General features: G+C 39.1%; 1 protein-coding gene across 1 annotated transcript in view; it reads right to left on the bottom strand.

Moving 5' to 3' along the window:
* Positions 1–203: 203 nt before the first annotated feature.
* PPEF1 (protein phosphatase with EF-hand domain 1) overlaps positions 204–13,259 on the bottom strand; it is a 90,639-nt gene continuing 77,583 nt past the window's right edge. Inside the window, exons 13-17 of the mRNA XM_049767451.1 lie at positions 12,746–12,888; positions 7,163–7,269; positions 3,775–3,938; positions 2,346–2,430; positions 204–457 (exon numbers count right to left, since the gene is read on the bottom strand). Of these exons, the coding sequence (XP_049623408.1) occupies positions 204–457; positions 2,346–2,430; positions 3,775–3,938; positions 7,163–7,269; positions 12,746–12,888 (753 nt within the window). The remainder of the gene's footprint in view (positions 458–2,345; positions 2,431–3,774; positions 3,939–7,162; positions 7,270–12,745; positions 12,889–13,259) is intronic.

The following is a 13,259-nucleotide window of genomic DNA, read 5'->3' on the forward strand; positions in this document are numbered from 1 at the left end:
TCTCTGCTTTCTCTTTCTACCTGAAATTGTGTTTCCTAACACTGGGAGCGAATCCTATTAGCTGACGTTTTACCTAATCTTACTAGTAACAATTTATTAGGGTTTTTCAAACCCCATGCTGTGGTATAAACTGGAGGTCTATTTTTCTCTACTATGGATTATGAATTTCAAAGATCCTGGAAAAAATGTTATCCATGACTTGGTTATAAGGAGGCACGTGGTAATGAGACAAATTCATGGCTCCTCCTGTCAAGTGCGGTGCTTGGTTTGCTTGGCATGTTATCTAGTTTATGCACTACATAGAAAGCCTTTAGAAACTCGTTAAAGTCAATGCTTCCATCTTTGTTTATGTCCATTTTTTCAACAATCACATCAACTTGGGACTCTTCAATGTGAGTAATATAGTGACTGTTGAATAGTTTCCAGGTGGCACGGAATTCGTCTATGGATATCAGGCCTAAAAGAATATAGGAGAAAGTTGTGATTATTCATTTTAAAAGCTATGTTAATGTGGGGTGGGGAAGCCACACAGTTGCAGAGTCCCAATTCCAAACTCACTAACATAGTCGATCACCAAGGCATTGAAGAAAATGAAAATGGGAGAGTAAACAGATAAATGTAAAAACATATTACTTTCAAGTGCCAAATGATCTTGAGATATGCTCAATAGTCACAAACAAACAGAAGAAACAGAAGACTGTGGACTGTGGGACTAAACTTTCTTTAAGAAAGACTGATATGCATGAAATCTTCCTATGCATGGATGGACATGGAAACTTATGCTGAGTGAAATAAGTCAAAGTGAGAGAGATAGACATAGAATACTCTCACTCATCTATATGTTTCAAGAAAAATAGAGACAATAGAGATGAGGGCTGAAGGACCGGCTCACAGTATAAAGCTCGCCACAGAGTGGTGAGTGCAGTTAGAGAAATAACTACACTAACAACTACCACGACAATGTTAATGAGTGAAAGAAGTAAAATGCCTATGTCGAATACAGGCAGGGGGTGGGGGAGGAGAGAGATGGGGGGTATTGGTGGTGGGAATGTTGCACTGGTGAAGGGGGGTGTTCTTTTTATGACTGAAACCCAACTACAATTATGTTTGTAGTCATGGTGCTTAACTAGAGATATTGTAAAATAATAAAGAAAAGATACAGAGAAAAGGCTGAATGGGGAGCAAAATTAAAGCAGAGGGAAGGGGCCGGGAAGGTGGCGCTAGAGGTAAGGTGTCTGCCTTACAAGCGCTAGCCAAGGAACGGACCGCGGTTCGATCCCCCGGCGTCCTATATGGTCCCCCCAAGCCAGGGGTGATTCCTGAGCACATAGTCAGGAGTAACCCCTGAGCGTCAAACGGGTGTGGCCCAAAAACAAAAAAACAAACAAAAAAAAAAGAAAAAAAAAAGCAGAGGGAAAAGTTAAAGGTAGGCTCAATCTGAGGTTTGTGGACAATGGCTTTGACTTTTTTTATAGCCAATAATTGATTTTTGCATTTTGATGATTGATTTTTGGATACTCAATGGTTGGGAATTAGCTGAGACTTGGGGGGATACAAGTTTGAAAATAATTATGCATCAAAGCTAAGTAAAATAGTGATTTTTACAGCCTCTAGTCCCCCAAACTGAATCATAATTCCAGGATTGCTTATTATTGTGGGGAGTGACTATAAAGGAAGATGCTTAACTCAATAGTGAATTCTCTTTGTATCTGTGAAAGTGGATTATAAAAGGGTATATTACTCTTTTTGTTTGTTTGTGTTTGTTTTTGGTTTGGGGGCCACACCTGATGGCGCCCAAGTGTTACTCCTGACTCTGCACTCAGAAATCGCTCCTGGAAGGCTCAGGCGATCATACGGGATGCTGGGAATAGAACCTGAGTCAGTCTTGGGTCAAACGCATGCAAGGCAAATGCTCTACCACTGCGCTATCTCTCTGGCCCCATAAAAGGGGATGTTACTTTTGAATAATGGATACTTAGGCCTGTGTGAGACTCTATGGTCTTAGACACATAGTTAATGATCAAAATAACAATATTATTAAACATGTGCCTAGAGGTGGTATAGTGGGCAGATGCTTGACTTGCATACAGCCGACCTAGGTTCCATCCCTGGCACCCAATATGATCCTCTAAGCATCACCAAGAGTGATCCCTGAACACAGAACCAGGAGTAAACACTGAGCACCACAAAGTATAGCTCCCAAACAAAACAAAGTATCCGTTTCTTTTTCCGAGTTTAATCAAGTTTGGATAAAGAATGAAATAGATAAAAACACAGTTCTGATAGCAAAGAAACAGACGAGCTTCCTTGTTGCTACTGCTCTAATCAATCCAGTGTCCACTTACCTGAATTGTCAGAGTCCATGACATTAAAGATGATTTGCAAGTCAGGTCTGTACCTGTACAGAGTCTCAATTAAGCAAGACTGAACCTAAAACAAAGATTTCCTAAGTATTAGAACATATGAAATTACTAGCACAGGTTGATTTTAGTAGACATAACAATCACCAAACATCAAGTGCGTCATTTCAATAGACATTTTTAATCTTGACTTAGATAAATGAAACCACTCCCCGCCCTTTTGTGACTTGAAGCATCTATAGGTTCAGGGCCAAAGCAAATAAGAAAGCAGTAAGTAACCATAAACAAGTTTACTGAAAACTCCTCTGTGCTGTATTGTACACAGATGAGTAGTTTCTTGCAGATTCTTTCATTCAGCCCTCAGCCTACTCCCCAGCAACTGAGCTACTGTCATGGCCACTTCACAGATGAGAAAAGAGTCGTCAAGTAACGTAACCAAGGTTCTCATAGATTGTAAGTGAAATGTGAACCTCAGTTGCCTGAAGCTGATGCCTAATAATTGGGACATCAACATCAACTGTCATGAGCCGCCTTTCTGAGGACACTTCAGTCTCCTATCTGCTCTCTGCTCTTAAGGTTTCATCTCCCCTACTAATAATCACTGCCCCCCCATCTTAGCTTCCCTGGGATCACTTTCAGCTCAGTGTTATAAAATCAACAGCTGATACTATTTGCTGATAAGATGGGGAGGGGGAGAAGGACTGGAGGAGGTCTGACACGGATCCCTGAGGGAGGTCCCAGTTAAGTAAGGAATTTCACATGTTCAAAGCCTTGAAGGTATAAAATATCATGATAGGGACGTCTCTACACAGAGTTAGCACATAGCGTGCTATCATTAAGAGTGTGCTAAAAATTCACATCAAATCTCCCATCTGCTGGCCAGCCCTGGGAAGAATCATAGATTTAACAGGATTTGCTTGAAGAAGCTTTGTCTTTGTTTTGCTTTTTGTCTACCCTTAGTATCTCCACATTTCCTGAATAGATCACAATGGGCTTAGGAGAGCCTTTTTAGGCCTTTCCTAAAATAAAAACCACTTGTTATAATAAGGCTATCTATCTATCTATCTATCTATCTATCTATCTATCTATCTATCTATCTATCTATCTATCTATCTGTCTGTCTGTCTGTCTGTCTGTCTGTCTGTCTGTCTGTCTGTCTGTCTATCATCTATCTACTTTCCTACCTACTATCTATCCATTCATCCATCCATCTATCATCATCTATCTCAACATACAGAATAACATTGTTCCAGTATACCAAGTATTAAGTGACAATGACTTTGCTGTGGACTGGCAGACTGGTGGTTGAAACCACTGCATTAGCTGATCTCATGCTCATCTTTTTGAAAGACCGATGACTTCCATAGGTTGCTCACAACATCTGCTGCTGCATCCAGGGGCCCATGTCACTTGCCTCTTTCATGGGATTCTGAATGTGGACATCGTCAAAGGTGGACATGTACTCAATATCTCCATTTTCATCTGTTTTCACCAGATGTGTACACAGGGATCTCCAAGGCAGGTCCAATCCCAAAACATTCTCCAAAGAAAAAGCCCACTGGCTCAAGGTAACTTTACCTAATAACAACAACAAAGGTGTACATAATTGGTTGGTCAAGAACCATAGCTGCTGGCAGCCTGGGCTTCTAAGTCTGGGCTGCCTACTGCTCACTCAGTTTATGATTTAATCTGCCAGGCCCAATGGTTCTAAGGAAGAAATAAAGTTTTTGATACCCCCAAAATTCAATCTCATATGTGAACAATCAGACTTGAGTTGTTCGATTTTATTTCTCCTTTTTCTGATAAAAATGGGAAGATAGATTTTCTAATGGGAGATTAGAAAATAAGGAATAATATAAAGTATAAATGATTACATTTCCTTTAAACTCCTTGACATATTACTCATCTCCCAATTTTTTTTAACTAAGATCCTCTTATCACTTAATATTACACATAGTGTTTGGGGTGTGGTTAGCACATCCAGCTGGGCTCAGGGGTTATTCCTGGCTCCTCATTCAGAAATCACTCCTGGCAGGCTCAAGGTACCATATGAGATGCTCATATGGAATTAAATTCAAGTCGGCCATATGCAACACAAGTGACCTACCCACTATATTATATCTCTGATCACATTTTTAAAATTATAGAATATTTGGATTTTTTTTTTGGTTTTTGGTTTTTGGGCCACACCCGGCAATGCTCAGGGATTACTCCTGACTGTCTGCTCAGAAATAGCTCCTGGAAGGCACGGGGGACCATATGGGATACCGGGATTCGAACCAACCACCTTTGGTCCTGGATCGGCTGCTTGCAAGGCAAACACCGCTGTACTATCTCTCTGGGCCCGAATATTTGGATTTTTAAAGATTAGCTTGTTAGAAATGATTCTGGTTTGTTTTTTAGGAATATAAATATGTATGTATATTTACCTTTCTTAAAACCAAATATACATTCTAGCATGTACCATACACATGAATTACATACACACATCAAACAGATTTATCAACTTGATCCATAAATAAATAATGGCTCTCTATCTATATTAAGAAACATGTCTGGGGCCTGAGCGATTGCACAGCGGTAGGGTGTTTGCCTTGCACGAGGCTAACCCAAGACAGACCTGGATTAGATCCCTGGCATCCCATATGGTTCCTGAGCCAGGAGCAATTTCTGAGCGCATAGTCAGGAGTAACCCCTGAGCATCACTGGGTGTGGCCCAAAAAAACAAAATAAAAATGCCTATACTGTAATTTCAATAACTCTGAAATTATTCCATTATTTCTAGTGTCTTTCCTAGGAGTGGAACTGCTGTATCAACGGTACATGGTTTTCTCCCTTTCTCTATTCAGGGGTCAAACCCAGGATTACACACATGCAAGGCATGTGCTCTACCACTTGGACGCCTCCTTGTTTCCCAGATTATACATATTGACAAAGCACACTCTGACATTCTCATCTCCAAAGCCTGATTTGATGTATGCTAAACCTCCTTATTCTACTGTTTATAACTCTTAATCTTTATAAGTTTTTCTTATGCAGTATTCAACTTTCCATTTAAATCACAATTACATTTTAAAATTTTTGTGTGTACTTTTGGTTTTTGGATCACACCCAGAGGTTCTCAGAGCTTATTCCTGACTCTGCATTCAGAAATTACTACAATGAGCTTGGAGAACCAATGGGGTGCTGAGGATCTAACCCAAGACATTACGTACAAGGCAAGTGCCCTTCATGCTGTAATCCTGCCTCCAAATCTTTTTCTAAAACAATCACTTATATATATATATATGTGTGTGTGTGTGTGTGTGTGTGTGTGTGAGTCTGTGAGTCTCTGTGTGTGTATGTGTGTGTTTTGTTCTCCTTCAAATAATTTGCAAATGCATATTTGTGATGACATTCCTGCTTTCTTCAACATTTATCACCATGGAGATTTGTAGGGGACTTTTGATATTTCTGACACATACAGACTGATGGAAGTGGAGCTGTCATTGCCTAGAATTCTAGGAAAGTCAAAACCAATATGTGATTTAAAGAAGTTACTCTATCACTAGACATGCAACTTTCCAGGCTGTCCAGCAGGCTAGTGGGAAACTACTCTATGCTGAGATGATGTTGGATCCCCAGGTGGGTTTAGCATGAAAGTGGAGGCACTATCTTGGATATTATCTCTTCTCTTTCTTCATTTTTTTATCAGTACCCTTTCGAAAAGCACTATAGTACTACATCACCAACATCCATTCCAATATCCGATGCCCTATTTGCTGTTTCTATTCATTCTCATTGATAGTAGCTTTAGTTCTTTGTTTAGGAATATTTTGTCATGAGTTTTGTTGGTTTGTCTTCACTGTTGAATATACTAGCTACCAAAATTCAGGCTATTTCTCACGAAGGTAGACTTGCATTTGCTTGTGAGGAGTTAAGGGGCAGAGTACTGACCCAAGACTACTTTAGTCACGTTGGAGTTCCAGACATAATGTGGCCCTCTCAAATTCAGCTACTCCATCTTTCTACTAGCCTATTGTTTCATCTCAGGGTTTGCTGCTACCAGACTTTTCACATTTGCCTCAAGGACAATCCAGCCTCTTGTGCTTGTCTAATGTATCATGCTCACTCCTGAGGTTTCAAATCACTTTTCATGAGGAGAGGAAACATGACCCAACATTCACCTTACTTACTGTAGGCTGGTGAATGTGTTATGATTCGAATGTGGCTGTTTCTTTTTTTCTTTTTCGGGCCACACCCGTTTGATGCTCAGGGGTTACTCCTGGCTAAGCACTCAGAAATTGCCCCTGGCTTGTGGGGGACCATATGGGATGCCGGGGAATCGAACCGCAGTCCTTCCTTGGCTAGCGATTGCAAGGCAGACACCTTACCTCTAGCGCCACCTCGCTGGCTCCAAGAATGTAGCTGTTTCTTAAAAGGAGAGTCTGCCAGAGTTTCTAGCATGACATACTGTGAGAAATGGCAGTCTCATTTCAGATATTAGTAGCTGTTATTTTCAATAGAAGCAACTGACTGAAAAGAGAAATAAGCCTATTTCCAGGCTCAGGATAATTTGTAGTGATGCATGGAACATATACTTTGCATATAGGAGGCCTAGGTTCAAACCCCAGCACCAAAAAAAGGGGAAAGAACATAATATGCCTTTTCTCAGGCATACAATGGATTATACTTTATTATTGTCTCCATCATTCTTTGCTAATAGAAATAGAGAACTGAAATGCTAAGAAAGCAAAGAAAATAAAATCAATCTGTATGTCACCTGATACATTGAGAAATGGCAGATTTCACATTTTTATTACCTGATTTATAGCGGTCCTGAAGTTCAAATGCATGAATGAGGTCAGTTTTTCGTGAAATCATTCTCTCCTTTAGTATCCTCACAGCACTACTTTCAATAATATTCACCCTATGTTAAGAAAACAATTCAGCAAAGGTTATATAAATCACCCTATTCTGTTTTAGAGCAATCGGTTCTCTTACCTCGTACCAGTTTTCATTTTAAAGAATCTGCCTGTCTTCTACATATAGCATGTTACTAGATGATATATATGTACAGGTGTTAAGAAAATTCAGTTTAAGGATTACTGCTATGTTTTTTCTTTTTTCTTTTATTATGGCTCCTAAGAAATGTTCAGGGGATTCTAGGAGCCACTCCTGGTAACACTTAATCAGCCAGGTTAGATGCTGCTTATGATCAGTGGTTTTTGGGAGGGTCACACAGTACTAGGGATCAAAGTGAAGACCTCACACATGAAAAGACAGGAGCTCCAGATTTTTGTGTCTTCCCCAGCCTCTAGTTGTTTTTTCATTATTTAAAAGATTTACATGAAAAATGAATGTCTGGGGCCGGAGAGATAGCATGGAGGTAAGGTGTTTGCCTTTTATGCAGGAGGTCATGGGTTCGAATACCGGCATCCCATATGGTCCCCCGTGCCTGCCAGGAGCAATTTCTGAGCCTGGAGCCAGGAATAACCCCTGAGCACTGCCGGGTGTGACCCAAAAACCACAAAAAAAAAGAGAAAAATGAATGTCTGAGAATTATCAAGAACATTTTGTAAAAGAAAGAATATAAAGGACTTGCTACAGCAAATATAAAAATTTACAATAAAATTGCTGAAACAAAACAGCAGGTATGACCAAAAGAAGACAGATAGCTGAGTACAATATAAAAAAAGAATTTCATAGCTCAAGATCTGGGTTAACCACAGACACCAAATAATGGACTGTAAGACAAAAACTATTTCTAGTTTCTAGAGATAAAGAGACACATATTTGTAACCATAAAAGAATCCATCAAGAACATAATACAATTACAAATGTGTGGGAATCTGACAACAGAGTTCAAAATAATGTTGAAATAAAAATGAACAGAACTGAAGGGAGAAATTGGCCATCAATAATAATAGTTGGGGATGTCAATATTCTACTTTCAATAGTGGATAGAAACACTCGGAAGAAAGTCATAAAAGACTAAAAGACTTAAACAGCACTATAAACTAACTAGCTCTTATAGAGATGGATAACACTCCACCCAAGAACAGAAAAATAAAAATTCTTCTAAAGCTCTTATGGAACATTCTTCACAACAGAGCCCCATGCTAGGCCACAATGAAAACCTCAATCAACTTAAAATGATTAAAACTATACAAACTATCTTTTCTTACTGAGAAACAAATTATAGATGAGTAGCAGAAGGAAAATTTGGATAATTGCAACACTAAGTTACAAATAAATCAAAAAAGAAATCAGGAGATAAATTGGAAACTGTTTCAAATGAATGAAAATTAAAATGCAGCATGCCAAAACAAGTGAAAATGTAACTGGGAATATGGCATAATGGTACAGAACCAGGAGTCAGCCCTGAGCACAGCGGTTGCTCGTGACCTAAAACTAAAGACACACACACACACACACACACACACACACACACACACACACACACACCAGAACAGACGTTAAGGCACATGTCTTACATATGACTATGACCACAACAATGGTTCAAATTTTAGCATCATTTATGGTTTCCTAAGTTCTCTAAGCCCCCAAGTCATCGATCAGTCACAAGTAGAGGACAATAAGGAACTCTTCCAATGAAATATTTGTTTTAAATAACCCTTAATTTTTTTGTTTTGTTTTTGTTTTATTTTAAGCCACACTCAGTGACGTTCAGGGATTACTCCTGGCTATGCCATGGAACTCGGGGGATCGAACAGTTCCATCCTAGGCTAGTGCAGGCAAGGCAGACGTCTTACCTCTGGCGTAGTGGTTCTCAAATAGTGGGGCGCGCCACCCGGGGGGGGGGCGAGGCTCTGTAAAGATGGGGCGCGTTTGATCTCGGCAAACACTGTCATAACAAGCTAAGCCCCATGTTTATGTCTCTGTATGTCTCTGGAGCTAAGAGTTGCTGTGTCCTGCTTCAAACCCCTCTTCGAAAAGTTATGCATTGCAAAATGTGCTCATTGTAGCTATTAATCCAGACATCACCTCTGATTAAAAAATCAGCTCAAATTATTTTATATATTTTTGTATTGCAGGTTAAAGTTTTGTTGTTTTTTTTAAATAAAGATACTATTTACAGTCGCTTGGGGAGCGCGAAAAATGTTTTCTTCTTCCTAGGGGGGGCATGACGGAAAACAATTGAGAAGCACTGCTCTAGCGCCACCTCTTCAGTCCCAGTAACCCTTAATTTTAAAATGTCTGAGGTCTGAACTTTAAAAGTAATACAGTGGGTAAGGTGTTTGCCTTGCATGTGACTGACCTGAGTTTGATGTCCTGTACCCCAGCACATATGGCCTCTCAAGTCTCACGGTAGTGATCCTTGAGCACAGAACCAAGAGTAAGATTTGAGCACCACCAGTGGTGCAGTGCCCAAACCAGGAAAAAAAAGTCTAAGGTAGATATTTTTCTGAAGAAGGTATACAAATTCCAATAAGCAAATGAAAAACTCCTGAATACTCTTGGTCACTAGATGCAAAATAAAACACAAGATTCTACTTTACACTCACTAAGACAAATATAAATTTTAAAATAAAGAAACCATAGCAAGAGATTTGTAAAGATGTGGAGAAATTGGAATCTTTATACATTGCTTTGTTAATATAAAATGGTGCAGTTCCTTGGAGGAAAGATCTTGAGATTTCCTCAAAATGCTAAACAAAAGCTTATCAGGTAATGAGGCAATTGCATTTGGGGATATATATGTATATATATATATGTGTGTGTATATATATATATATATATGTCCAGGAGAAAGGAAAATGTATACATGCACAAAACCTGTCCACCAATACTCAAAAGAGCAGCTCAAAATATTTACAAAGTGAAAATAACACCAAAAATAATTAACTAAAGATTGATAAAAAAAATATGGTATAATCATGTACTATAATTTACTCACTCATTAAAAATGTAGTATTGTTATATTCTGCAATATAAATGAATCTCAAAAATATTGTTCTGAGGGTTGGGTATGTGACTTAATTGTGACTTAATAGTAAAGCACATGTCTTGCATGCCTGGGGTGTATATGTTTGATCCCCGGAACCCAATCACACACACACACACACACACACACACACACCACACACACACACATACATACACACACAATTGAACAATTGAGTAAAAGAAGTCAGTCACAAAAGATGACATAATGTATTATTTCATTTTCACAAAATTTACAGAACAGGCAAACCTATAAAAACAATGTAAATTAGTGATTGCCTAGAGTTGTATTTTTTTGGGGGGGTCACACCTAGCAGCACTGAGGGATTACTCCTGGCTCTATACTCAGAAATTGCCCCTGGCAGGCTCAGGAGACAATATGGGATGCCAGGATTCGACCCACCGTCCTTGTGCATGCAAGGCAAACACGCTACCTCCATGCTATCTCTTCAGCCCCATGATTGCCTAGAGTTGTGATGGGGAGAGGTAACAACTTTGTCTTTAGGATAGAAGAAGAATTCAAAATTAGATTATGGAGATTGTGGCACAATTCCATAAATTACTAAATGGCATTGAATTGTATGCTTTAAATTGGTAACCAAACCGCCATGGCATGTAAATTATATCTCAACAATGATTACATGTGTTCATAGTTATTAATATAAATACATATATAAAATTCATATAAATTTGGCATGGAGTCATTTTTTTCTAACAAAAGCAAAAAATCCAAGAGCTATAAGAAAATCACATGCAATGTGATTTCATACAACTAGAGCAAAATCAAGGTTCTAACAAAGCATATGCAATAGACCTATAAAAATCCTCTAGCCATCATATGTAAAAATTTCCTAAAAATCTACCAGAAGATGTTAAACCCAATGAAAAAATGGCACTATCTTAGATATAAGAAATTTGAAGAGAACATGTAACATTTCAAACCATAAGATGAATAAACCCAGCTGTCAAATACTAACCAAAAAAGAGACATTTACAATATTTATCAATTAGTTTGGGAATAGTTGAAAAAAAAAGCAATAAGATCTGAGAGCAATGGAAATATGGCTTAAGTATAAGTTAAGCTGTTTTCCGTTTGTTAACCTACAAGCCTTCTGAAGTAGCTAGCAATATTTTCAGTACTTAAATGTGTAAATCCCACATTTTGAAATATTATGTACAAAAAAGTACATTGACATTTACTACCTTCTCTTTCCACTGGGGCATTGTTTTATAAAGAAAAAGATTTCTGCCTATTTCATTGCTATAGCACCTGTGTCTAGAACAATGTGTGCAGAGATGGCTGTGTTCAGAACATTTTTATCTGATGATGAATACATGCTTACCTTTTTTTGGTTTATTTTATCATAACCATTGATGCTCAGAGGTTACTCCTGGATCTTCCCTTAGAAATTACTTCTGCTAGTGGCTAGGGAACCACATGGGAACAGAACCCAGATCAGCCCTGTGCCTGGCCAGGACCCTATCTACTGTGCTATTTCTCTGACCCCCAGGGTTACTTATTTTTGCAGGTGCAATAATGCAGTGGGAGGGTTTACCCCAGGTTGTTGATTTTGGTTGTCATTGGTTGGTAAAAAATGAATTATTGCTACATGTGAAAACAGATTATTAAAATTACTTTCAACATCATTGTCTTTTTTTTTGCAGGGGTTGGTGATGGCAAGGCCCTGGCTCTGAACTCAAGAATCGCTCCTGGTCAGGCCCAGGAAATCATATGGGGTGCTAGGGACTGAATCCAGGTCAGGAGCATGCAAGGTAAGTGTCCTACCTGTTGGACTATGGATTCAGCTCTTACACTTCTTTGTCTTGTCTCACTTGTTAACAAAAAGCAAAGGAGCCTTATCATGCTTCATCACAAAAAAGATTATGTGAAAGAACAGAAGATAGAAGATAAGCTATGACTATCATCATGTAAAAAACTCCTTCAGTCATAAGTACTTTTTTGTGTGGTTTTTGGGTCACACCCGGCGGTGCTCAGAGGTTATTCCTGGCTCCAGGCTCAGAATTTGCTCCTGGCAGGCACGGGGGGCCATATGGGACACCGGGATTTGAACCGAAGGCCTCCTGCATGAAAGGCAAACGCCTTACCTCCATGCTATCTCTCCGGCCCCAGTCATAAATACTTTTGAGTAGAGAAACAAAGGGAATAGAACTGCCTGGCTTGTTTGAAGGTGCAGAGATAGATGGCTGTGTTTTATGGGGAGTGGGTGGCTATGAAGACCTTTGTTCATATTCAATTTGTGATTATTCATGGATACTGATGCTCATTCGTATAGAGACATAGGAATTTAAAGTTTCCCTTGTTTTTGATTTACACCAATATGGAAACGATTTGAAGTTACTTCCTTGCTGCTTCAATCATTCTGGTCTGGTTCTCTCACCAGTAGCATCACTCAGAATTCCCCTTAGAGCATACACACCTTTGGTAAAGCGGTCTTGCAATCGTTGACTTAGTTACTTGGTATTGGATAAATCGAGGGGCCAAACCAGCACTCAATCTGATGTAGGCTCCCCGATTGCTGCCTTCTTCATAGTAATTAGAGGCCGAAAATACAGTAATAACCTGATGAAAGAAAAAGGTCAGCTTCCTGCAAAATGAGTTCTCAAAAGGTCATTCAACGAAGTAAAAAATAGCTCGGTTCTTAAAATGCAAAAAGCAAACATAATCACTGTGATTTGGCTGAAGCTGATGGAATTTCTTGTGTGAGTCCATTAGAGAAAAACAGGGCTTTTCAACCAATGGCCCCAAGATTACTCATTTCCAGCCACATACCGAGCGTGCACAGGCATGGCCTCTTTAGTGGTCAGTTTTGCAAATTCTATTTTGCTTAATATTCTTTCCTTGTGCTCTTTGAACATTCAGAACTAAAGTTGTCTGGTATCACAGTATTTTTTTTTTCTTTTCCTTGGATATGGCTTCTTTGGAAGGCTCAG

The sequence above is a fragment of the Suncus etruscus genome, chromosome X, assembly GCF_024139225.1.
Source record: "Suncus etruscus isolate mSunEtr1 chromosome X, mSunEtr1.pri.cur, whole genome shotgun sequence".
In the NCBI taxonomy this organism is placed as follows: Eukaryota; Metazoa; Chordata; class Mammalia; order Eulipotyphla; family Soricidae; genus Suncus; species Suncus etruscus.